Source organism: Lonchura striata, chromosome 3 (genome assembly GCF_050655825.1).
Source record: "Lonchura striata isolate lonStrDom1 chromosome 3, ASM5065582v1, whole genome shotgun sequence".
In the NCBI taxonomy this organism is placed as follows: Eukaryota; Metazoa; Chordata; class Aves; order Passeriformes; family Estrildidae; genus Lonchura; species Lonchura striata.
Window position 1 is genome coordinate 2870307 of NC_140705.1, and position 25811 is coordinate 2896117.

The window sequence follows — 25811 nt, forward strand, 5'->3', positions numbered from 1 at the left end:
CAAAGAATTGGAGTGGCTTGGATCACCCTGGGATAGAGGAAGGTGTCCCATGGTAAAGGTGGAACAGGATGGGCTTTAGGATCCCTTGTAATTTCTTACTCAAAACTGGTTTTTAACTTATATTACCCTACCTGATAAATCATCATCCCTCTCTCTATATATTTAGATTGAATGCACAATTTTGTTTTCCAATTTTCAAATACCAGGGAAAGTTCAGCAGTAACTTAATAAAGACAGCAATTATATTTTCATTATTCCCTCACTGCTTGTTAAATTGGGTTTGGAGTGTTTTATGGATCTAGAGCAATAAACATTATCTTACTTTGAGAGGTATTATAAAGTGTTGAGAAAAACATAATTATTGCTATTGGAAATGTTTTAATGTGAGAAGGTCAGAGAAGCTTAATTATAGGTTTTTTTCACCAATTAACTTGGTATTTTTGAGCTCTGGTAATGTCATTTAGAGACTTTCTTCTGTGGGCATCACCCCATAATCTTTGATAGTCAGGAGCAGGCAAAACTTGCTCTCTGAATTTTGGCAGCTGCTCAACCCTATTCCGTCTCCATTTGTACAAAGATTCCTCCTCTTTCCAAAATAAGTTTAAATTTTAAAATAGCACAAATACAGAACCATATCTTCCAGGCTCAGATCTTTATGTGAGCTGCTTGCCATAAAACTTGGCACGTGGATAATTTGTGAGAAGTTGTAGCTGAGAAAGAAACTTGAACCTCATCACGAGGAAGGTTTTCTTGGTTATGTGATTAAATGTGCACCAACCCTGTTAAAATCCAATTATTTTCCTTGAATACCGGTTGTAATAATACCCAGGAGCCAGTTTTGGGAAAGATCCTACAATATTAAGTGCTGAGCTCTCAGGATAAGCTGCCATCAGTTCAATGGGAGCTGTTGAATCATTGTGGGAAAGCGTCCTTGATTCTGCAGCACCAGAAGCTGCAGCTGAGGCAAGAAAAATCTGCAAAATTGGAGTCACATTTTCACATTTGTGACACTGTTTCAGCAACAGAAGGGTAAAAAAATTGTAGAACTGTTGTGATTTTCTGTTAAATAGGCTTTAAAAACTCAGAGCACTTTGTTATGTTTATTTCTGGTAAATCAAGACACATTGAAGGACTAAAACCATCATCAGTTTTGTCATTTTAGGAAGGAAAAAATTGTTAAGAACCCCTACATCTCTTTTGTGTCCCAAAAATCTGCTTTGGCTGGCATGAAGCCACAAGCATTAGCTCAGTTTATCAGTAAGTTCATTGTATGACATATCTGAAGATTTAAATGTTATTACGATTGTTCAGAGCAAAAAAAAGACTGGGAAGAATGTGAAACTTCTAAACAAGGCACTTTATTAATTAGACCTTTATTAATAAAAGGAGGAAACTTTTAGGAAAAAAGGAATGGGCTGTGGATTTGGGTATGAGTACTTTATATTTCTTGATTGAGAGAAAAGTTGGATTTCTGTTATGTAAGGAAAGTGGATTCACTGTTACTTATGGAATTTTGTCTACTAAAATAATAAATTTTGGGGTTCAACTAACACATAATAATGCAGCCCTTACTGGGCTTGATGGGGTTGTTTTCTTCCTCAGAGGAGTGAAATTTGTTGGAAATACAGGATTCCCCAGAAAACGGAAATGAAATTAGGTGCTGCATTGGAGATGACAAATCACTTCTTTACAAATAATAAAAAATGTTGGATTCCTTTGGCCAATCTCACCCCAGGCCAGTCACCCCTGGCTGCATCACATCACAGCAGGATGAATGTCCTCAAGGAATGATTGGAATATTTTAGCTGATGGCTTTAGGATGAGATGAATCATGTTTAGAATTTCCAGCCTACAACACTCCATGCTTTATTTGTTTATCTCTCTTGCCATAAGATGTTGAGATGTTAATTTTGATGATTTTCAGAATAAATCCTCATTTTCAGCTGAAATCCGCTGCAATTTGTGGGGCTATTCATAGAATTGAACGGAAAGAAGCTAATTTTAGCACGAGGGAGTAAAATCTCCCATGTTTCTTGTTCCACAGCCAATGGAGACGCAGAGAGTGGGAGAAAACCTTGTTCAGAAGGAAGTTCAGAGCTGAAACCTGATTTTAGATTGCCTGAATTGCTCACGGCTCCAAGGCTGGCGGAGCTCAAGGAGCGTTTGGGCAGCACTCCCAAGCACAGGGTGGGATTGTTGAGGTGTCCTGGGCAGGGCCAGGAGTTGGAATTCATGATCCTTTCCCACTCAGGATATTCTGCGGACCCAATTCCATGATTCTGTGGTTCAGTGCCAAACCCTGGCTCCCTCTGAGATCTTGTGTCTCTTACTGAGTTTTTCTGAGCAGCCAAACTCACCCTCCTTCATTTCAAATCCTCTTTTGCATCCCATCCTAAATCACTCGCACACTTGGGAAGGTGCAAAATGGGAACTGGGAGTTTGCTGTGAGCCATCCCTTCAGGATGGATCCTGTAGATGCAGTTTTCTAGTGGTTGGTGGCTGCTTTGGTTTTTGATGGTCACAGCTTCAGTAAAGAAACAGAGATTGAACCTTAAATTTTGGAATTATTTATTTGGCTTAAGGTAAAAGTGAAAAATTTGTTGCTTATGATATATTTTATTTTGCAATTATCATCACTAAGAAATAGAATATCAGCCTTAAACTGTATCAGCTGCTCACAATGAAGTCATCATAATTTTTTAGAATTGGGGTATTTACTTCCCATTTCACTTTAGAAATGTTTTTTATTATAATCCCTTCCCCATCCACTCCATATCATAACATAGTCAGCCCTTACCAGGCTGGATGAGGTTGTTTTCTTCCTCAGAGGAGTGAAATTCGTTGGCTACTGGATTCCCTGGAAAATGAAAGTGAAATTAGGTGCTACATTGGCAATAATGAATTATTTCTTTAATAATTTTTGTTCATTTGGCCAATTCTCCTGCAGGCCTGGCGCCGCTGGCCCTGTACATACATTGGCTCTGCTGGATGTGGGGGAAAGCTCTGGAATCTTCATGAAATCATGGAATTATAGAATGGTTTGGTTTGGAATGGACATTAAGGATCATCTGTGTGAGCGAACCTGGCCGCACAAACCCAAACCAGTGCTTGGTAACACCGCTCCCACCTTCATTTTGCCATCAGCTTCTGAGCTGCTTCAAGCGGTAAAATCCCAATTCCCTTTTTCTCAACAAAGCCCAGCTTGGCTCTCCCGGTTTCCCTTCGCTGTGCCGAGGGGGGAAATCGCCAGGAAAAAGGCTGGAGCAGATTGGGAGGCTCAGCGGAGCGTCGGGGCTGGTCATTTATCATTGTCAGCGGGGCCAGGGGCGACGAGGCACCGGAGCGTTGGCGCTCATCCGTGCCGTGACAGCTGACGGGAGCCTGGTGCAAGCCCCGGGCAGATAATCTGCCCCGGGGTGGGAACGTGTGCGAGGGAGATACTCTATCACGAGGCAAAAGGGAGCGGCAGCAGGGTTTGGAGGGATGGTGGGAATTGGGACGCGTCGCTAAAACAAGGCTGGCCGTCGCTGCCGTGGATTTGTGGAGCCTTAAATCCCGGTGGATGGAGCGGTGGGGATGTGTGGGGAGGGAATGATAGTGGGACGTCTCAGTTTAATTCTGCTACAAAGTCTATTTAAAAATTGCAAAACCCACCCTGGCAGATACAGGCCTCGGTGAATCTAAATAATTTAAAGAACACGAAAAACGTCTTCTGATATAAAACTGAATTTGCAGGAGGAAAAATCTAATAAGGGAAGGTTAATACATACTTTCTGCAATGTTCAGCATAAAAAAGGTTGAGGGAATTGGGATTGTTCAGCCTGGAAAAGAGAAGCTTTGGAGTGACCTAATTGTGGCACCTGCCAGTACCTGGAGGGAACCTAAAAGAAAAGTGGGGATGGAATGCTTACAAGAGGATGGAAAAGGGCTTCCCACTGCCAGGGGGCAAGCCTTGATGCGATTTTGGGAAGGAATTGTTCCCTGTGAGGGTGGTGAGGCCCTGGCACAGGTTGCCCAGAGAAGCTGTGGCTTCCCCTGGATCTCTGGAAGTGTCCAAGGCCAGGTCGGACAGGGCTTGGAGCAACCTGGGATGGTGGAAGAGGTTGATTTAAGGTCTATCCCAACCTCAACCATTCCATGATTCTATTAAATATTTCCTATAGGTGCTAGAGCAAGTCTCCTAAGCCAATGTGAGACTATCCTGATTCCAAAAATTCTTGTTCTGCCACCTAATAAAAAGTTTTGCATCTTGAATTTGGTCAATCTGCAACTCAAAACTTATTGTTTGGAATTTGCTGTTATTTTTGCTAACTGTATCTCATTTTGCTTTTCATGACAAATCATATGCATTGGCTTAACTGGGGAACATTTTAATTGAGCACTGCTGGAGATTTTCCAATAAATTAACATTACATGTTTTTAACAGATGCCTGAAGTTGACATTGTTATTAGACATTGTAATTAATAGAAGTATTACCCAAATTAAAATCTCAGGGCCTCAGAAAAATTAAATTGTAGGTGACTGAGTGATGTTAACTCATTAATAGAGAGTGACTCTTGAATTCCCTCCACTGGGTTTTATTAGCCCAGTAAGCACATTTTTCCAAGTAGCTGGAGAGGGAATTGGACAAACCCTTTGGAATAAAGGCCTTATGAATCAGGAAATGTTTTACCAATGGTGTTGTGAGGTTCTTTAATCTGCCATTGTCTTACTGGTATAATCTGCCCAGAAATACCTTTCTGGGATGTTGTGAAGTTTTAATATCATAGAATTGTAGAATCCTAGAATGGTTTGGTTTGGAAAGGACTTTGAAGATGGTCCAGTTCCAATCTCCATATATGTAATTAAAGATTTGAAACAACACAGCTCTGCACTTTGTCTACAAATTCACAACCAGCCACAAATTTCTAAGGGCCTTTCCCACTTTGATCATGGGTGTGAATGTCCAGCAGAAATTATCTTGAGTCTCATTTTGAGAAGCCATGGACATAAAAATCAATACCAACTCATTGGTGTTACGTGCCATGAGGCTTAACTGCTCTCAGAGTGAGCCCTCAAAAAGGGAGCAGTCTAAATCAAAGTCGCACTTAGGAGGTTATTTATGTAAATATTAGTCTGTGAAAGGAAATTGTAAATAAACGATATGATTAAAAGCAGTTGGGAGAGGATTTTTTTAGATCTACATTGTTTTGTATTGCAGAGGCCTCCCTAGAATTTGGCATTTCTGGTGCTGATTCCCAAATGAGGAGATACTGAACTGAGCTGTGTCAGGAATTCAATGACCAGCAGATATCAGACCCCAGCCCATGGCTTTCCACAGTTTATAAAAGTTTATTTCTCCCATGAATCTTCATGCCTTCCCTCAGGTGGCTCCTGCCCTTTGTAGATAGTTTTTTCCTCAATAATTATGGGATGCAAACTTATATTCCATAACAGGAGAACAGAGTGTTCCTGGAGCTGCTTTGCCTCTCTCCGTGCTCCATTCTGGAATTCCTGCCCAGGGCTTTGTGCTGCTTCCCATTTTTCACGGTGTACACACCATGCTCCAGATGAGCATCCAGGACATGTTTTATTCATGTGCTTTTCACCCCTTGGTCAGGATCATTAATAAAGCTGCTAAATAAACCCAAGCTTAACAACCCTGCTCGCCACACCCCGCTGGACATCTCCTCCCGCTCCCTTACGCTCTGTTTATCACCATCCTTTGTTTGGATCTCTTGGTTTTCCAGCCTGTCTGATGCCATTCTTACCCAAGCTGGTTAATGTAAGGGTTTCGAGTGGGGTTTTGAGAGGTGCTGTCTGTAATTATGAAGTAAATCCAGTTGTATTTTATCACCTTCATTCAGTTCCTGTCATAAGAGGCTCCATGAAAAGCAGGAATGGCAGAGATGGCCTGGATAGTCCGTGGTAGGTGGGTAACTCAATGCCAGGCTCTGTTTCAGCTTTAAGGCTCTTCTATTTTTCTTTTCAGTTTTATATTTTAGGAAATTTTAAGACTTCCTATCCCTGAAAATATCCAAGGCCAAGCTGAACAGGACTTGGAGCAACCTGGGATAGTGGAAGGTGTCTGTATTTTTATTATTTTCTTTTGTATTACCCCATCCAGCCTGGCCTTGGGCACTTCCAGGATGGGGCAGCCACAGCTTCTATGGAAGGTTAAAAAGAATAAGTTTTAAAAATGAGAACTGCTTGTTATGTTATGACAGAACTCCATGAACTAGGTTTTTGGGAAATGAAATGATGCCACAGTCTCAAAAATACCACAGGAGTTTATTACTTTGTGTATCTCATACAGCCATGTTTTCTTTTTGATCTAGCAGCCCTTCTAGACAGGATTCTTACACAATCCTGATTCCTTTTGGTTGGTGTCATTATTTTCTTCTGCCATTGTTTCCTATGCTATTTTGATAATGTATTTTACTGTTGCTGTTCTGGTTCATAACACATAATCTCCATTGGTGTTGAGGCAGTGTTTTAATAAATATTTGTGTACACACAGGTATGTATAATCCTTCCCCTGAACAGATCCTGAATCTCAGTGATATTACTGCAGGGGTATAAGTGGAATTCATCCAAGTTTGTCACTTCTTTCTTTATAATCTGTGTTCAGAAAGTGACATTTTTAAGTATGATTGGTTTTATTCTGAAGAAAACAGTATGTCAAATGAATCACCACACAAGTGTCTTGTTCTTTCCAGAGTACAGGAGGATTCAAGGCTGAATACTCAGATGTAGGTCCAGTGTGGAAGATGAAAGCCAAGTGCAAGGGTCCAAGTTTAAGAATACTTAATTTAGCCTTAATTTTTGTACCTCAAACCTCCAAAATTCAGCACCTACAGAGTCAGAGAACAGATCAAGCAGAATGTGTGGTCACAGTCAGGCTGTGATGGGTCACCTTTATCTGGGCCTCATAGACTTTGTGTGTGGGCAAGTCCCATAATCTCACAATCCCACAATTGTTTGGGTTGGAAGAGCCTTAGAGATTGCTGAGTCCAACCATTCCCAACTGCCCAGGCCACCAATGATCCGTGTCCCCACGTGCCACATCCACAGGGCTTTTAAATCTCTCCAGGGATGGGGAATCCCCCCCTGTCCTGGGCAGCTGTGCCAGGGCTGCACAGCCCTTTTTCCAGAAGGAATTGTTCCCAATATCCAACCTAAACCTCCCCTGGTGCATCTTGAGGCCATTTCCACTCATCCTGTCCCTTTTCTCTGGGAGCAGAGCCCGACCTCCCTGGCTGTCCCTCCTGTCAGGAGTGGTGCAGAGCCACAGGGTCCCCCTGAGCCTCCTTTTCTCCAGCCTGAGCCCCTTTCCCAGCTCCTGGAAATGTTACTGTACATTCCAGGACACTTTCCTTTATTCATACCCCAAATTTATCCCTGATCCTCATATTTTACTCTCAGACCCTGTTCCTCTGTCCCAGCTGCCATGAATTCACTCCCCCAGTCCCCAGTACCTCTACCCCAGGGGACTGGGAATTTGACAACAGCTATTTCTCCTCCTCTGCACCTCCACCACCCTCTTTTTAAAAAATTTATTCATTTTCATTCAAAAAACTCATTTTCCTTTCACTCTTGGTCCATTTCCTGGAAGGAGCTGCAGAACAAACCCAGTGTGTGATCTCTGGCCTTTGTTCATTAAGCAGCATCTCTGTTTTTTGAGGAGCCTGTGTGTTTTGGAGGCTGAGCTGACACTCTGTGCTAGGACACATCACATTCCATGCCATCAATCAGTTCCCATGTCCCAATCTGTTTGATGGCCTGGATGCAGAGAGCACAGTGTGTCACATTGTGGGACATCATCTCCAGAATACATTTCCAAACTGGTTTCAGCTGCCACTCTTCCTTTCCTGAGCTGTTTTGATAAATAAACTTACATATTTTTCAACAACATTTGTGATCATTACATTCCATGGAGTGACATCAGGGTTTGTTAAATAATAGCTAGGATCCCTCATGTGAGGACAGCACCACAATACTACAAAGAGCTGTGGGTCCAATAATTCGAATAATTCAAAATTCAAATTGTTGAGTTGCTGTGACATAGCCACCTCTCCTTTTAATTGGTGATGAGCTGACAGCTGATCTCTCCTGATGGAGGATGGAACTGGAGAAGGGAGAGGTGAAAGAAACCCAGCAGATCCTGTTCACCATCTCTTTGCCAATGCTGAGGATACAAAAGACTCATCAGGGGTGGAGACATAAATGACCAGGATTGGGGATCAATGTCTCTGTGCTGAAAATATCCTTTGGGAGACAAAGGGATTTGAACTGTAACACTTGAGAGTTCATCTGAGATGACAGGAGGTTTTCCTCATTGCACAGGAGCTTTTAGAACTGACAGTTCTGCTTGTTGAACTAGACCTGAAAAGGAGGAAGAGCTTCTGTTTCATCACCAGCTAGGAAGGATTTATGGATGAAATTTTGCCATAAATTAAAAATCTCATCCCCACTCAAGGAGGCACACACATCTATCTTGTGTGCCTCTCTTTAGTCCTCCAAGAGCCCCAGTAAATCTTTGATTTCCAGCTTTTGTTTTCTCCATTTTTTTGTAGTTTTTGAAATCCTAGAATTTGAAATTCAGATTCCACCTTCAGGAACAAGAAGAAATTGGAGGGTCTTAGTTTAGGCTGGAAAAGGGGGCATTTAGCAGGTAATTCCTATTCCTTCAGAAGCACTTCCTGCAGTCTTCAACAACCAAACTTTTCCTTTGTCCTTTGCAGACCATTGTGAAACTACCCCAAAAGCATTTTCTGGTGTCCAGGAGAACTTGGGAGAGGGGATGGATACTAATAAAGCGAATTATTTCACTCTCTGTTTGAATTAGTGAGGATTTGGAACAATCCCATCCTTGCACAATTTACCAAATCCTCATTTTTGGCATAATTTGGTACATGAGACGTGTGTGACTCCTCCTGGCACATGCATCAGGTACATTTTTAGAGAATTAAACCCTTCCTTTAGGGAAATATATCTTGGGTTAGTGAAAAAATAAATAAACATCCTTAAGTTTAAGAAATCAGGCTTGAAGGTACTTAGGCCTATAAATGAAGGACCTGTTTTACAGATGTACTGGCCAAATGTGGCTTTCACAAGTGAAAAGTGAAGAGAAATTCTGGAGCCTAAAAGTTCCTAGAATCAGTTCATTTATTCAGGCACAAGCACAAACCAAGGTCAGATCCCTGTTCATAAAGCAAGTGAATGAAATATAATTAAGTTACATTATGTCTTATATTCCACTTTTGCAAATAATAACCTAAGAGATCACTTTTATAACTGCTTAAGAAAATTCTTATGTTCCCTGATCTGTTTTTTCTCCCAGATTCCCAACCCCTCAGTAGCCCATTTGCTGCACCGTGGTGGTGTGATTGGAAATGTAGAAAAAATGTAAGAAAAGGCAAAAAAGAAAGGGGAAAGGAATCCTTCAAGTAGCAGCTGATTTGCTTTGGGATGTTCCCATCCCTTTTCCTCCTCCTCTCCCCCCTTCCCACCATGGCTGAGCTTCAGGAGATGGAGGAGGCTCCTGGTAATTGGTTAATCAGCTATTTTCAATTCAATTCCTGGCTGTACTTACCATGGAAAATTAACAGTCCTTGCATATAAATATGACCCCTACTCCTGGATTAATTTGATTATGCGAGAATCTCAGTTTTCATTTAAAAATAATAACTTTCTGGCTGCTCTGATAAAACAAGTTTGGATATGTAATCTAAATATTCCCTAATGGCTTAAAAAAATCAAAAGACAAATATGAAGAACATATGAATCTCTTGTTAATAGAATTTAAATGTTCTCAAATCTTTGCTGTGATGGCTAGAGATTGAATATTTTGAGACCAGAAAATTCCTGATTTTCATTCACTGCTGTATCAGCATTCTCTGAAAGCCCAACCTTTTTAAAGCATCTTCATTTGGGTCTACAAAAAGAGAAATTATATTCATTAAATGATTGGGGGTGTTTTAACCCTGAGTTCTTTAAATTTCCCTGGACTTGTAAAATTGGTTAGAACTTAAGTCAGGCTAGTTTGAAAGGAAATATTTTTTACAGAACTTTTCCATTTGAACATATTGCACTGTTAAATTTATCTATCACGGGTGTGATATCATCAACCCATGGAACAGGGAGGATAAATAAAATGTAACCTAACAAATTAAAATGTGCCAGAGAACAGGTCTGGGCATTGGAACTCGATTGATTGTCCATGCTGATAAATTGCTGGGATAGGATCAAACATGATTTCAGCTGGCTAATTATCTCTTGGATAGTTTGTAGATAAGACTCTGTCTCTCTTTGAGTGGTTCAGTGGTACAGACTCATGGTGAGGGCAGCAGGGAGGGAGATGGTTCTACTTGGCCTCGTGAGACCTCACCTGCAGAATTGCCCCAGCCCTCGGGCCAACAGCAGGAGGACGTGGAGCTGCTGGAGAGAGACCAGAGGAATCCATGGAGATGCTCCAAGAGCTGGAGCCCCTCTGCTCTGGAGCCAGGCTGGGAGAGCTGGGGGTGTTCACCTGGAGAAGGATGGAGGGAGAGCTCAGGGCCCCTTTCAGTGCCTAAAGGGGCTCCAGAAGAGCTGGAGAGGGACTGGGGATGGAGTGACAGGACACAGGGAATGGCTTTCCACTGCCAGAGGGCAGGAAGAGATGGGATATTGGGAAGGAATTCTTGGCTGTGAGGGTGGTGAGGCACTGGCACAGGGTGCCCAGAGAAGCTGTGGCTGCCCCTGGATGCCTGGGAAGTGTCCAAGGCCAGGTTGGACAGGATTTGGATCAACCTGGGACACTGTTCCTGCCCATGGAAGGCTTTGGATTTTTTAGATGGTTAGATGATCTTTAAGGTTCCTTCCCAAACCATTCCACGATTCCATGATAATCCATGTGTGGACAGAACTTCACCCGCAGTCAGTGACTCTTTAGCCAAAGGCTGCTGTGGGACCATGTTAGAAACTATGCAGTGACAAGTGCAAAAACTCAGTAAAGCCTAAGAAATATTGAGCATCTGTTTAGTTCCTTTTTATCATCTTTCCATGCATTTTGGATCTGTGAAAGATTATTTCTGTTAAAATCACGAAATTCTAAGGAGCACAGGGCAGACACTGCACCTGTCTGAAGCAGACTTTGCCTGAAGCTGAAGCTGAATGTCAGGTCCTCCAGGATCTGTGTTGCTTTCAGCTCCTACTGCTTCTGTTCAGCAGGGAGCAAAGTGTGTCGCAGCAATCTCTCAGGATTGGTTTGGAAAATTTAGAGTTTTGGCAGTTGATGATGGAGCAGCGTTTGGAAGTTTTGAGAAGTGGTTCGTGAATTTATGTTCATGAAAATTCTGACTGTGTGAATATCAATGACATAAAAGTAAAGATCTATTCCTTAGCTTTACTTCGGAACCCTGAGGACCAAGGAGATAAAAAAAATGATACAGAGACATCCCTGGAAGGATTCCAGGCCAGCCTGGATAGGGCTTGGAGCAGCCTGGGATAGTGGAAGGTGCTCCTGCCCATGGCAGGAGGTGGGCCTGGATGAACTTTAAGATCCCTTCCAGCCAAACTATTCTGGGATTTGATGATCCATGTCCTTCTAATTCAGCTTTTCTGCACCCATTAATGGATTAACTCCATAATTTGACAGTATTTGGGTGGAATGTGCTGTTTTCAGCCCCAGGAAGCTGCAGTGAGCCCACAGCCAGTCCAGTGCTCATTGGAAATCTCTCCGTTGCTCTGTAAAACCAGGTTTTATCCTACTTACTGCAGTGCCTTGTCTCTGGAATGACAATGAGCTTGGAAAAATAATTTATTCTTTCTGTTGGCAAGATACAGGGATAGTCCTATTGTTTTTCCAATTCCTGATTTTCTGTAGTTAGTCAATCCAATTTGTAGGTGAGAGTTAAAATATTTTTACATGGAAAACTATTCAGTAAAACATCCCAAAATAGGACATTCTTTAGTTCTCCTTGGGGAGAGTTGCTGTTACTTATACATTGTTATTTAGGTGTTATTACTTTCTTCCTAAGGTTGAATGTGTATTTTGTTGAGGTCCTTTTAAATTTGGTGGTTTTTTGGTTTATATTTTACTATTTAATGCATCTGTGACGGAAATACTGGAAAAAATAGTGAGCCAAAGTATGAATGACAAGAAAATGAATCATTTTATCTGGCTGAGATCTTAGAAATTAAAGTATGAAGACATTGGGAGACAACTTGGGAACTCTGAAAATATTACTTTCATTCAAGCCTGTCTCACCTCTGAAAGTTTAATTTTAATTTTAATATATTGAAAGCCTGGCCATTTGAAATGATAACTGCTTCATACATCATGGATGTCACTCACTCTGTAAATGAAGGCAGCTATCAGGGTGAGGGCAGGGTTAGTTTATTTGATCTTACAAGATGTTCCATAATTTTTCTGACTGTTCACTCCTCTCCTGTGGCTGTAGATCATGTTGGGAATACCAGCTACAGCTAACGAGGTTGAAACCTTGCTCATGTTATTCCCGCTCTGGAGCTTCCCAACAATTTTCTTCCCAAAGCCTCTCTCCTGAGGCACAGGATAATCAATTTTCCTAAATGCCACCAATTGACTCGTGGCACCTCTTGCTCCACTTGCAGATAACCCTGATTTTCCCTTCTCACTGACTGTTGGCAAATGTTGGATGCCAGCTGGGATTAGGAATGTGCCTCCCTGCTAATGAGAAATATTGTTTCCAGAGAATTCACAAGTGAGCCCACATTCCTTATCTGACCTGGTTTACTCCTCACCATCATCAGGACTGAAGGAATTAAAATAATGCATGCATTGAGAAAACATCTTGATTTTCTCCCTGGGAAATATTTTGTGAACGGAAGGTTGTATTTTGAATTCAGGCAGTTTCGTTTTTTGCTGCTGTTGTTCAAAATGTGCCTTAGCAGCAAAAAATGAATGTGAGGATGGCAGTGAAAAGGTTTGGAACTACAAGAGGGCAGGGGTGGGTGGGATATTGGGAAGGAATTATTCCTTGTGAGGGCGGGGAAACCCTGGCACAGGTTTCCAAAAAGAAGCTGTGGCTGCTCCTGGATCCCTGGAAGTGTCCAAGGCCAGGCTGGACAGGGCTTGGAGCAGCCTGGGACAGTGGAAGTTGTCCCTGCCCATGGGAATTGTTCAGATTTCAATGGATCTGTGAGAACTAGACAATTGATTTTATGCAAAGCAAATACTCTATCACATTTTAACTTGTATTTTTTTTTTTTTTCCTTCTAGATAAACATCATGTCAATGGGAACAGAATGGTTGAACCTTTCCCAGAGGGAACACAGATGGCTCTGTTTGGTAAGGCATCAGTTTGAAAATAAAAGCTCAAAACTCTGTGGTCTTGCTGCATTCCAAATTTCTTAATTTCAGCCTGGCTTCTTCGAGTTTCAGAATCTGGGCTGCTCCTGCCATTTTCCAGTAGCCACAAGGCATTTTGGAGATGTCCATTATATATGTAATTTCCATATATATATGTAATTTCCAATATATATGTAATTTCCATATAAAGAAAAACACTATTTTTTTTTCTTAAAAAAAAAAGTAAATTCTGTATTTTGTTCCCAAGAAATTCCAAAATAATAGCTTTTTAATGCATGATAATTTGTCTAAGATCATTCATTAGTTTAAACAAAATTCTGAAGATGATCCATGATTCTCCACCCTTTAAACCATGCAAGGGACTCCAGCTGTTTGGGAACTCCTGGATTTGGGGGGTTGTCACTATTTACATGTCCCAAAGCAAACCTGCTGGTTTGTGCCTGACCTTGTGAATAGTCCTGTGGAATTCCTGTCGGGGGCCATCAGAGCTGGAGAAGGGGCCAGCTGGAAAAGAGAAGAAGTTTGCTTTCTCTATATATAATCTCTTTTCTATGAAAATGTCATTCTTTGAGCCCATTTTGAAGACTTGAAAATTTATTTCTCCAGAGAAATTAATTACTTCTGGAAGTAATAAACATCCTAAAATGGATCAAAAGTGCTATTTTCCAGCCAAGATCTGGAATTTACCCAAACCTGGGAATTGTCAGAGTTCTCATTTTGGGATGTGCTGATGTAAGGCAAGACTTTGGTATTTACTGGGAAGAAAGAAGTGGATTTCTATGGGAGTTATTATTAAAATTTATTGCTACAGAGAATGAAAAATTTCCTAATGGTGTTTTGATACAACTGAGTTGTTTACAAAGGATATATTTCTCTACTAACCTGTGCAGGATGGTCCAAGTGCCTTAGGAAATGTATTATATCCTATTAAATGTTTTTCTGTCTGTGATGCTGAAATAAATATTAAATCACTCCTTGATACACATTAATTTAATACTCCAAAAATGATCTTTTATATTGATGATGGCAAAAAATCTTGGTGAGTGTCATCTTTCCTGTGGTATTAATGTTAGTGTAGTTTCATGGATGAAGAGGAGAAATGGTTTGTGGGTGTTACCTTTCAGTTTCCAACATGATTTATTCAAATTCTCTTCAGAGTTCCTCCAACCCCGTGTTGCTTTTCTGTCGGTGTCTCCTTCTCTGTGGATTTTGGGAACATAGACAAATCCTTGGAGTGGTGGAATGAGTGATTGTTTCATAACTTTCTTTTGGAGCAAACGGATTTTAACCTTTTAAGCTCCAAGGCTGAGATGGATTCAGAGATTCTTCTTTGAATTTCTTACAGCAGGAAGCATCAGAGGGTTCTGGTACAGTCTAATATTGATGAAGTCTGTGCTCTTAAGATATTTAAAAAAAAATAAACTCCTTTTGGGTTTTTAAAATTTTGTGTGTCATGATGAGATGAGATTTTCAGTGTTTGTGATGGGTGTTGGTTCTATTGTTGTACACAATTTGTAAAAAATCACAGAAAGAAACAGAATTTAGTTGGAAAAGTGCAAAACCTTATTAGACAGCACACTTTGAAGCATTCCTGTGGAACTCTGTAACATTCCTATCAAGCCTGGGAACTTCCATTCTTTTTCAATTGCCCTAGATTTTCCACAAGGCTGTGATTACAAATGTTGGGCTTAAGTGGTGAAAGCTCAGGCTGGTGCCATCTCTGCTGTGAAGGAACAGAAAACCTGCACATCCTGATTTTTGCTATTAGACCTGCACTGGAATAGTGCACAAACACAACTCTGATGATAATCCCTGGAATTTGTTGGCATTGGCATCCCAGTCTGGGAGGTGGGATGGGAAAAGGGAACTGTGGTTCATTTTCCCCCCTCCAACCCGTGTGAATGGGAATAAAAGGCCAGGTTGGATGAGGCTTGGAGCAACCTGGAGTAGTGGAAGGTGTCACTGCCCATGGAACTGGATGAGCTTTAAGGTCCCTTCCAAACGGAACCATTCTGTGATTCTAAAAAAAACACCAGAAGAAAATGATCAGTTAGCAATTCCTCTCCTGGGATTATTGCTCATCCTATCCATGTGTGATCCCGTTAACAGCAAGTTCTTTGTATGCTGGGACTCTGTAAGCTCAGGAGAGAGCCTGAGCTGGTTGAGTTTCTGACTCCACCTCACCAAGAGAGGATTTTCACACCCCTCTTCCAGAATCCTTGGGATTCACAGGGAAGAGCAGGAGTTACTTCAGAAGAGATCCTTCTCCCTGCCTAGGGAGAGGGTGTGGATTGTCCCTCACTGGGGTTATTCCAGGCTCCCTCACTGGGGTTATTCCAGACCCATCTGGACACAATCCTGTGCCCTGTGCTCCAGGATGACCCTGCTGGAGCAGGGAGTTGGACCAGACGACCCCACTGTGCTCCCTTCCAACCTGACCCATCCTGTGATTGCTCAAAAAGATCTGCAAAACCCAAAAGCTGGTTGTCTAGGGACAGCCAATTTGTACTGAATTTTCCTGTTGCTTGGATAGTTTTAGAGGCACCGATAAACCAGCAGAATAAAATATAATGCAGGGTTGTAAACACCACCTGCTGCAAAACGCAGTTGGATTTCATTCCACAGCTCCCTCTCATGCAAAACCTCCTCAAGATGCTCTTCCTAATGGTGCATTATTTATTTGATGGTGTGACTGCTTGTTTGGATCGAGGGACAAGGTGAATGTACTCAGGGCATTGTTCCTGCAGCTTTCCCATCCGTAGCAGAACCTCACAGGTTTCAAAGGATTATTTTAATTATCTTGAGACTCTCCTGTTGTCTGTTCAGCATCACCCAGCTGCTGGAGGTGCACTTATTGTTCATAAGGATAAAGAAATGTGTCCTTGTATCTACAGTGGGGAAAAAAAGCCACGTTTCGAGGGTGAGGGTGATTCTTTAATGGAAATCTTTTCGTGCCCCCCATCCTGTGACCTCGTAATCCAACTCCCAGCTCAGATTAAAGCACTAGGGGAACACGATGTGCACAGGCACAGTCTGACTGGAGACACTGGAATGCTGCCTCAGAAATTCCCTGAAACCTATTCCCAAATTCCTTGACTGCTGCCCGGAGAAGTTGTGGACTCCCCATCCCTGGAGTGTTCAAGACCAGGCTGGATGGGGCTTGGAGCTACTTGGGACAGTGGCAGGGGTTGGAACTGGGTGGTCTTCAAGGTCCCTTGAACCCAAACCATTCTGGGGTTCTGTGTTTCCATGGACCACGTGAAACTTGATGTTACATGTTTGTGTTATGAATGATAAAGTAGAAGCCCTTCAATAAATGCCTGTCCAGAAAGTTTTCTTGGATTATTTTCTTGGAAGTTTCATGGCCATGGATATATTCAGTTAAAAGTATTTTTCTTAAGAGACTGATTTTGGCCCCAAACCTAATCAAAACTCAAAATATGAATATATATAAAGGGGGAGGTGATAATGTTTTGAAAAGAAGCAGTTTAGGGTCTAAATTAAACTTATTTAATTGAATAAGTTTTGAATTACTTTATTTGAATTGCTTATTCAACTTATTTACTTATTTTAATACTTACTTATTTGGGTAAAAAAACCCCAAATGCCTGAGAGCTGCAGAACATTCATGAATTCAAGAAATTAGTATTTTCCTCAGAACCATTGCAACTCTTGCATATTTTAAACACGTTTAAATGCACTTCTGCATTATCATCATGGAATGGTTTGGGCTGGAAGGAACCTTAAAGATCTCATTGCAGCCCCCTGCCATGGGCAAGCAAATTATGCTCAGAGATGTTTCTGATCAGGTTTCTGTTGAATTTTCAGCACTCCTTTTCATTATCAACTGCTGCTGGTGCAAGACTCCGGTTTATCCCAGAGCACCTCTGTGTTCCATAAAATTTCTGTGTCACCTGATTTCTCGAACAGAAAGCATCCTGCATATGGTGTGTGCATAGAAGGGCTCTTATTTACCTCCAGTGAAATCTGGCACTAGCTCAGATTTGTAATTACAACACTTCTAAAATGTAGGAGCACAGTGAGCTGTATTTGCTTGACAGAGACTGGCTTGTAATGGGATAATTGGTTTCTTCATGTAAACAAAGTGCAGACAGAAATAGGATGTTAAGGAACTGATAAGGTCTAATTATGGATATTTCAGAGCTGGCAGACGGATCCAGGCCTGGTCACCTTCTGCTCTGCACTTATTAGACAGCAGCACATTCCAGTAATTCCATGGAGCTGTGTCATTATTGTGTTTTCCCTGAGTTGCTGTGTCCTGTCACGATTGCGTTCCCACTGCTTCCAGAGGTTATTTAAAAATTAAACCAGGGTCCACCAGGATTGTCCAGCGAGGTCTCAGCCTGTTCCTTGGGGCTCTTGGAAAACTGAGCTCCTCCAACGCACCCTGCTCTTGGTGGTTTTGACTCCTTCCCATAAAGGTTGGACGGGGCTTGGAGCAACCTGGGGTAGTGGAATTTATCCCTGGAACAGGGTGAGCTTTAATGCCCCTCCAGCCCAAACCATTCTGTTTCTGTGGATAAAAGCTTCATTAAGGCAACTTCTCAACTAAGAGAAATTCCCTTGGAAGTGGGATGATGGGTTCAAGAACAGAGAAATCCATACAGAGTTTCTTTTCATTCCCCCTGGAACAGCTGCTGGTGGCCGTGTCAGAGATGAACCAGTGTTAGGAAGTCTTTTGGTCCAGTTGAGTTTTCAATTAATATTTTTCACCAGGAAAAGAAAATCACAGGAAACAAAGTTTGGCCCCCAAGAGAAACACCTTTTTTTTTATTTCCTTTTTTTTTTTTTTTTTTTTTTTTAAGAGAGTGGAAATAGAACAAGCAATTTTTTTGCAAAGAAAAAAAAAAAGAAAACTAAAAAACAATTGTACACATCAGAAGATGTTTTATCTCTATCTGAAGAAAATGTAAGACTTGATAATGTTGAAATGGGTGTGTTTGCTCTGACCCAAATGGAGCAGAAACATGCACAGCAATATCATCACATGGGCAAGGATCACGCTGTGGGAGAATTGAGAGCCAGAGGGAATTTACTGCAGAAGGGATTCATGTCCCTCTTGTTAATTCTCTTTCTGCATGTGGAAAAGAGAAGGAAGTGTATTAATTGGCTGGCATAGCAGAGTTCTGAGGTTCTAATGCTGTCCTGTTTTCAGGAATTAATGCTGTCCTGTTTTTTTCCTGTTTTATAGTGATGGGAAAATGGACACAGCATTTCTGCAGTTCTGGGATGAGAGAAAAACCTGGGAAGTCAGGGCATAACAAAAGGGAATGGCCTAAAGGGAGACTGCTCTGTCCCTAAACCAAATTATGGACCCATTCTTACCTTTCCAGAGTGTTTATTAAAGAAATCTAACCTTAGCTGCCATTTTCCTTTTTCCTCTCTTCCAGAACTGATTTTGTATTTTGGTTGCCTCTTCCAGAGGGCTGAAACTCAGCCCAGCTCCCAACCCCTGCTGTTCATCATTATTGCAGCCAGTGTCTAAACATGGAATCATGGAATGGTTTGGGTGGGAAGGGACCTTAGAGCTCATCCAGTCCCACCCCTGGCCAAGGGCAGAGACACCTTGCACTATCCCAGGCTGCTCCAAACCCATCCAGCCTGGCCTTGGGCACTGCCAGGAATCCAGGGGCAGTCACAGCTTCTCTGGGCAGCCTGTGCCAGGGCCTCACCACCCTCAGAGCCAGGAATTCCTTCCTAATATCCCATCCATCTCTGCCCTCTGGCAGTGTGCAGCCATTCCCTGTGTCCTGTCCCTCCATCCCTTGTCCCAAGTCTCTCTCCAGCTCTCCTGGAGCCCCTTTAGGCCCTGGAAGGGGCTCTGAGCTCTCCCTGGATCCTTCTCTTTTCCAGGTCAGCACCCCCAGCTCTCCCAGCCTGGTTCTGGAACAGAGGGGCTCCAGCTCTGGAGCATCTCCGTGGCCTCCTCTGGACTTTCTCCAGCAGCTCCACATCCTCCTGATATTGGAGCCCAGATCTGGAGGCAGCTCTGCAGGTGGGGTCTCACCTGAGTGGGGCAGAATCCCCCCATCCCCTGCTGCCCATGCTGGGGGATCAGCCCAGGACATGGGGGGTACTCATGGTCAGGTCCATCTTTTCCTTCACCACCATCCCCAAATCCTTCTTCCTCACAAGCTTGCCTGAAGTGAGATGCTCTGGCTTGCTGGTCAAACCTCTAGGTTGTTTAAGTCACTGCCAGGGAATGTTCTCTGTTTAGATTTTAAAGCCTAGGCAGAAAAGCCCTGAACTGAAAATTTACCCCTAAACCTGTTGTAAAATAAGGTGATAAACACAGAAAAATCCCATAACTCTGGGACCTTTTGAAATAAAAATCTCAATACTCAGTTTCTCTTGTCCAGTGGAATATCCTGGGCATTGTGTTTTAATGGTGCTGCTCTGATTTGATGGAATTGTGCATCAGCTTTGTGGGAATGTAAATGGGCAAAGCACTGGGCAAGGAGACCCTGATAAAAACAAAATGCTACAGTTCTGCTTTGTCTTCACCAAAGTAATTTCCTGACATTTCTAAACGCTAATAAGGGGCAATAAAATATCCCTAACACAAAGCAAAAGATGTCCTTGATGAACACAACCCTGCAAAACATCCTTTGCTTTCAAAGGAGCCACATCTCTTTTTCCTTCAGAAAACTAAAGTAATGTGGCCTTCAAACACAATCTCTGTGCTTCTCCATTAGGGAGTTTTTTTATGTTAATTTAGGTTTCTTGAGGTAATGAAGAATCCAGCTTTTTGTGGATTTCTGCTTAGAGTGGCTATTCCACATTAGGGAAGATTTAGGGGTTTTTAAAAGTCAGACTGCAGCTTTTTAATCAGCATCATTCACCTTAAAACACCCTTTTAATTATGTTTTGGGGGTATTGCCACAGAAAGGAGTAGAAGAGACACAGTTTATTTCCATGACTTCTGGGGTATGGCTCGATGATCTCCAACAGCAGGAATTGTCTTGAAGAAGATTATTATTTTCATATTTATCTAAATATTAATTTTTAAATTTTTGTAACATTTTATTTAGGATTTTTTATTCTTTTACTTTATCCATTTATTGGTTTATTTCCCGTGCAAAAAAAAGTCAGCACGAGCACCTTGAGCAATTGCAAAAACCTTACAGAGAAGCAATTCCTTGCCTGTGATAAATAGGAGTATATCAATGAGCAGGAGGAACATATGCTTAGCATCATTCTGACTTGGTTTAAGTTGGAAATAGAAGTAAATTATCCTGTTAATGACTAGAGGCTGCCCTGATCAGATTGATGCTGCTTTGCAGGAGATATATTTGTGTGTGTGTGTTTGTTTATGTGCTGGGATGGGCACAGTTACCATTGGATTTATCCTTGGTTTCCTGCTAATAAAGCACAGATAGTGGTGACATGGAATAAAACACATGGAGGGCTGATGATTTATTCTGTTTAGACACGAAAAAAATATGTAAGAGGGTTTTTGGAGGGGGAAAATGGTGCTGTTTTGATAATTTTAGATGTATTGTGACATCCACAAAGTGTTTTCAGCGGGTCCTAATGGATTTATCTCCACAAGGCTGCTGGCACAGTCTGGAAATTTTAGATCTGGGCATGTGAGACTGAGCAAGAGGGTTCTATATTAAAAAATATGGATTACTTACTATTGGGTTATTGAGTTTGGGAGAATTTAGAGTGATTTTCCTGATTTTCAGGAGTTTTTCTCACCTGATGAAGTTATTGAGAAAATATATCATTAGATAGATCAAAGATACAAAAGCCTTCACCAACTTTTAAAATACTGGCTCAGAAATACTCCTGAAACGTGGAGTGCTCAGTTGGAATAGAATCCCAGAATTCCAGAATAGTTTGGGTTGGAAGTGGCCTTAAAGGTCATTGTATTCCATTGGAACTGGATTTCCAGTGACTGTCGTGGGAGCTCGGGCACTTTTTGCCACATGTGAACACAAATAGTGGAGATTTAAATGCAGTTTTTCTAAGTTTGCATGAGACTGGAGGAGAATCCTTTATGTCCCAATACCTATTTATGTAACAATATTTATATTAATAAACGTTTATATATAATGTTCTTTTATGTATTAATGGTACATTATTTATTCTTTTATTTGGGTAGTGCTCATATTAGATTATTTTCAATGGCCATTAATGCTGGTTGGTACAGGCTATGCTTTTCCTGGGTGATACAAGTGTTTTGTCTTTTGAAAAGAGTAAAAACTTCATCCTGGAGGAGGCTCAAACAGCACCTTATTCCAGATTTTTATTCTGGAATCCCTGATTTTGTTGTCTGTGCAGGACACACTTGGGAAATGAAGGCAAAACTTCATCTCTGGAAGAATGAAACAACATGATCAGTTTTTCAAGCAAGATAAGATTTTACCACAAAAAAAAAAAAAAAAAAAATCTGATTTAAGTTGAATGCACGTAATTCTGAGACAGGCGTAGTTATTTGTTTGTGAGCCAGGGAAAACAGCATGAGATGTGTCAGGCTTGGAGATAAAATTTATTGGTGTGTCATTGGCTTACGTCCAACATTATGCTCATAAATAATCTAATCCTGGTGTGACATATTCCTGCTTGAACCTTGACTGAAAATTATTGAGAGTCATGTAATGAATTATGCAGAAGCAGACACGTGCTCGAGTCGAGGGGATGGAGCTGGAGTGGAATGCTGGAATGCGTTTGGAATTCGGGATGGCATTTATGGACAGGGATGGAGAGAGGCCAGGGTGTCCTCCTGGTGTCCAAAGGGGTGACATGGAGCCTCGTTTGTCTAATGGTCACCCAGTTTTTTTGACTCTTCTGGGATGGAAAGTGTGGAAGGGATGTTGTTGGCCCTGTGTCTGTCCCTCATGCACCATCAGTCTCTGGATTTACACCAGCTCAGGACATCCCAAGGCTCCAGAGAATCCCTGACTCCAATATCCAGCTGCCCAGCAGGATTGGATTCACTTGGGTGACTCTGTGGAATTTTCCTGATGAGCCAAGAGAGGACAAATGCAGGGATTTAAATGTTAGAATGGTGACACTCAGACTCTCCCAGTGGGATGGGGTTTATCCCTGGGGTAGATAAAGAGATCTTAATTTGCTTTTTTTGGGATGTCTAAGGAAAGCACGGATCTGGAGAGCTGCAGGTCATGGACTTTGCTGTGAGTGATGGCAATTCCTTTGCCAAGCCATTGGTGCCACTCTGCCTCAGTGTTTTTTATAGTTCCTTTATTTCCAGCCCTGTCAGCCCAGGTTTCTTGGGAATGATTGTGCTGCACGATGGGTAAATGACTAACCACATTAATATTTGGCCTCTGTATGCCCCTCTGGATATAAATTAGTTTTTCTTTAACAATCTACTCTGGTATTTTCTTGAGTAATTATCTTTTGGGTTTTTTTTGGAGATGGGTAGGAAGAGTTATTCTCTTTTGCAAGTAAGAGCTCACCATCATTGCATTGCCTTGCAAGAGATGAGAAAATAACTCTTGGAACTTCCACATTTCCATTAAGGACAGCTATAGTTCAAAATAGATCCATTTGAATGATCTAGGTGCTCTTGGAAGGCATTTATTGTTTTGGAAAAGGGTTAAGGGGAAAGGAGGACGAAAGGGCTGCTTGTTGAATTGCTTGTTATATGAATGTAATTATTTTTTTGTTCCTGAGCAATTATAGATTGTAGGTTTAAATAATTGTCAGGGTGCCTACAGCTTTCTGTCGTTGTTTGAAATCTAAGGCTACGAATATAATAAGGAATATGAGATTACTTTTGCTGAATGTCGCTATGGCAGTTCATTTAACTCGGCAATAGTCATCAGAAAAAAAAGGAAAGAAAAGTCAATTTTTCTATTCCTTGCAGTAAACAAACCTTGTAAACAAGTTATTATTTTCTGTAGCAAGGCCCTAGAAGTGATTCCTATTTTGCTGGTAACAAAACGTGGCTCTTTGCTTTTATAAGAGTGGAATATATTTTGTTTTGCTTCTCTCTATCTCAAGCTCCCCAAGGTGGCTTGGGAGATTAGAGAGATTTTCACAAGACAAGGGTAAGGCTTCGGTGTTATTGCAGAGATGGATTTATATGAAATGGATTACACAGGCTGATGACATCTCTTATTTTCTGTGTATATCAAGTTCTACTTGAGTAGTGGAGCACTAAAGTGTGGCAAATGACCGGGGATGATCTAAAATGAATCTCTGCCAAGCACTGGAATGCTCAGAGTGAAGGAAGATCACAAAATGATTTGAAAGCCTCAAATCAATGGCTGAACTAAAGATGTGATGCTTTGCAATGAAGCAAATAATCAGCTTGATGATAGGACCGTGTAGCTCTATCTCAATCTCTTCACTGCATTATTGTAGCAGCGGTTCTTTTTATCCCTAACAGACTTTGGAAACATAATATATTAAGAAACTGTTCTCGTCTTGAAAGAACAGAGGAGGGTGGCCGAGTTGAGGCATGATTAGTACCTGAATCTTTGGGCTTTCTGCTCTGCTCATTCAGATTAAGGTGCTGCACCTGGGTTGGGTCAGCCGCTGGGATCAATCCAGGCTGGGGATGAAGGGATGGAACAGGCTTGGGAGAAGGACCTGGGGGTCCCAGTTGGGTGAGAGCTGGACATGAAACCTCAGCCAGCCCAGAAACCTCAGTGGGAAGCAGGGGATGGGGGGATTCTGCTCCTCTGCCCCCCTCAGGTGAGACCCCACCTGCAGAGCTGCTCCAGCCCTGGGCTCCAACATCAGAGGGATGTGGAGCTGCTGGAGAGAGTCCAGAGGAGGCACCAGGATGATCAGAGGGATGGTGCAGCTCAGCTGTGGGAAAGGCTGAGAGGATTGGGATTGTTCAGCCTGGAGAAAAGATGCTTTAGTGTGACCTACTTGCCCCTTCCAGTACCTGAAGGGAACCTGAAAGAAAACTGGAGAGGGAATTTGGAATAAGACCTGGAGCAACAGGACAAGAGGGAATGGCTCCAAACTGACAGAGAACAGATTTAAATTGGATATTAGCAAGGAATCCTTCCCTGTGAGGGTGGGGAGGCCCTAAGGTTGCCCAGAGAAGCTGTGGCTGCTCCTGGATCCCTGAAAGTGTCCAAGACCAGGCTGGATGGGGCTTGGAGCAGCCTGGGATAGTGGAAGATGACTCTGCCCATGGCAGGGGGTGGAACAGGATGAGCTTTAAGGTCCCTTCAAACCCAAACCATTCTATGATAAGTTTTGATTCAGTTTTTGGACAATTCAGGGCTGGGCTAAGAACTTCTGATGCTTTTACTCATCACATTTTCATTGCTCAAGTCATTTATTTGGTGAGAGAAATTAGAAGGAGTAAACAAATAGTTGGAGGAATCAGATTTTTGACCATAAACCTTGACATTTTGTTCTGTGTCCTTGGGATACTTCAGTCATCATATTTGTGGCCAAGAAATATCAGGTATCTACAGAACTCCTCAAGATGACTCTTCAATGGATTGGACATGAAACAGAAGCAATTTGAATCCCAACACTTTGCACTTAAGGACTGATTGTTCCCGCTTTGTGAATAGCTCTTCTTTCCTGCAGGTCAGATCCATTTGTGGTGCAATATTGCTTTGGATGTCAGTCAGTTGTTCATGAAAAATGCTGCCTGTTGATCCCAGACACAAACATTCAATCAGCTGCATTCCCAAATCCCCAAACATGAAAGGAAACAGGTGTTTATTGGTTTCCCCTTTCTGAATTTTACAGTTTGTGACAGTTCTCTTTGATGTTTATGGAATGTAGGAATACGAATGACCCTGTAAATAGAAAAAGTCAACTTTTGGGGATGTTGCTCTTTTGTTCTGCATTTGTACCCAGAACAGCACAGTGGAATTCAAATCTGTGGCAAAGATTTTATGTGCTGTGGGTTGGAAAATAGCAACACCACTAATGATGGAAATCAGCTTCAGAGAGAAAACCTTTTAGAGTCTGAGTTCAGCCTTGAATTCCCAAATCCTCCTGCTCATCTCGTTTTTCCCAGTGCTCCACCTGTCCAAATATAATTGAATTGATGATTTAGACAAAGCCAAGTAGACAGATTTTAGTTAATTTTCATGAACGAAACTTGATCTAATCTTCTAATCTATGGACTAGACTGCACCTCGGCCTGGTCTAATGGAAGGAGTGTGGAATGAGAGCAGCTTTAAGGTCCTTTCCAACCCAAACCATTCTGGGGTCTGTGATGTTTCTATGATCAAAGACCAAATACAATTTTTAGGACGGAAACCTTGGGGAGTAAGACTTTGAACTGTTTTTGGATTAATTCCCTATTTGTTGTTAGACATTCCTGATTCCTGTTCTCTCATGCTTGATCTTCAGAGAATGGTGAAATATCCTGAATTGGAAGAGACCAACCAGGATCATGGAATTCATGACCTGGCACAGGACACCCCAACAATCCCACCCTGTGCCTGAGAGCACTGTAACCTTGGGGTAACCTTGGGGCCATGACCATTCCCTTGACCAATCCCAAGTTTTTACTGAAGA

At 41.9% G+C, this 25811-nt stretch overlaps 1 protein-coding gene across 2 annotated transcripts in view; it reads left to right on the forward strand.

The window, feature by feature from the left end:
- The window catches only part of MSRA (methionine sulfoxide reductase A), a 226277-nt gene that overhangs the window by 68004 nt on the left and 132462 nt on the right, over positions 1–25811 (forward strand). Inside the window, exons 3-4 of one of the 2 annotated variants that reach the window (XM_085574370.1) lie at positions 2948–3164; positions 13227–13295. In XM_085574370.1, the coding sequence (XP_085430496.1) occupies positions 2948–3164; positions 13227–13295 (286 nt within the window). The remainder of the gene's footprint in view (positions 1–2947; positions 3165–13226; positions 13296–25811) is intronic. The other variant, XM_031504479.3, reaches the window with a different exon arrangement.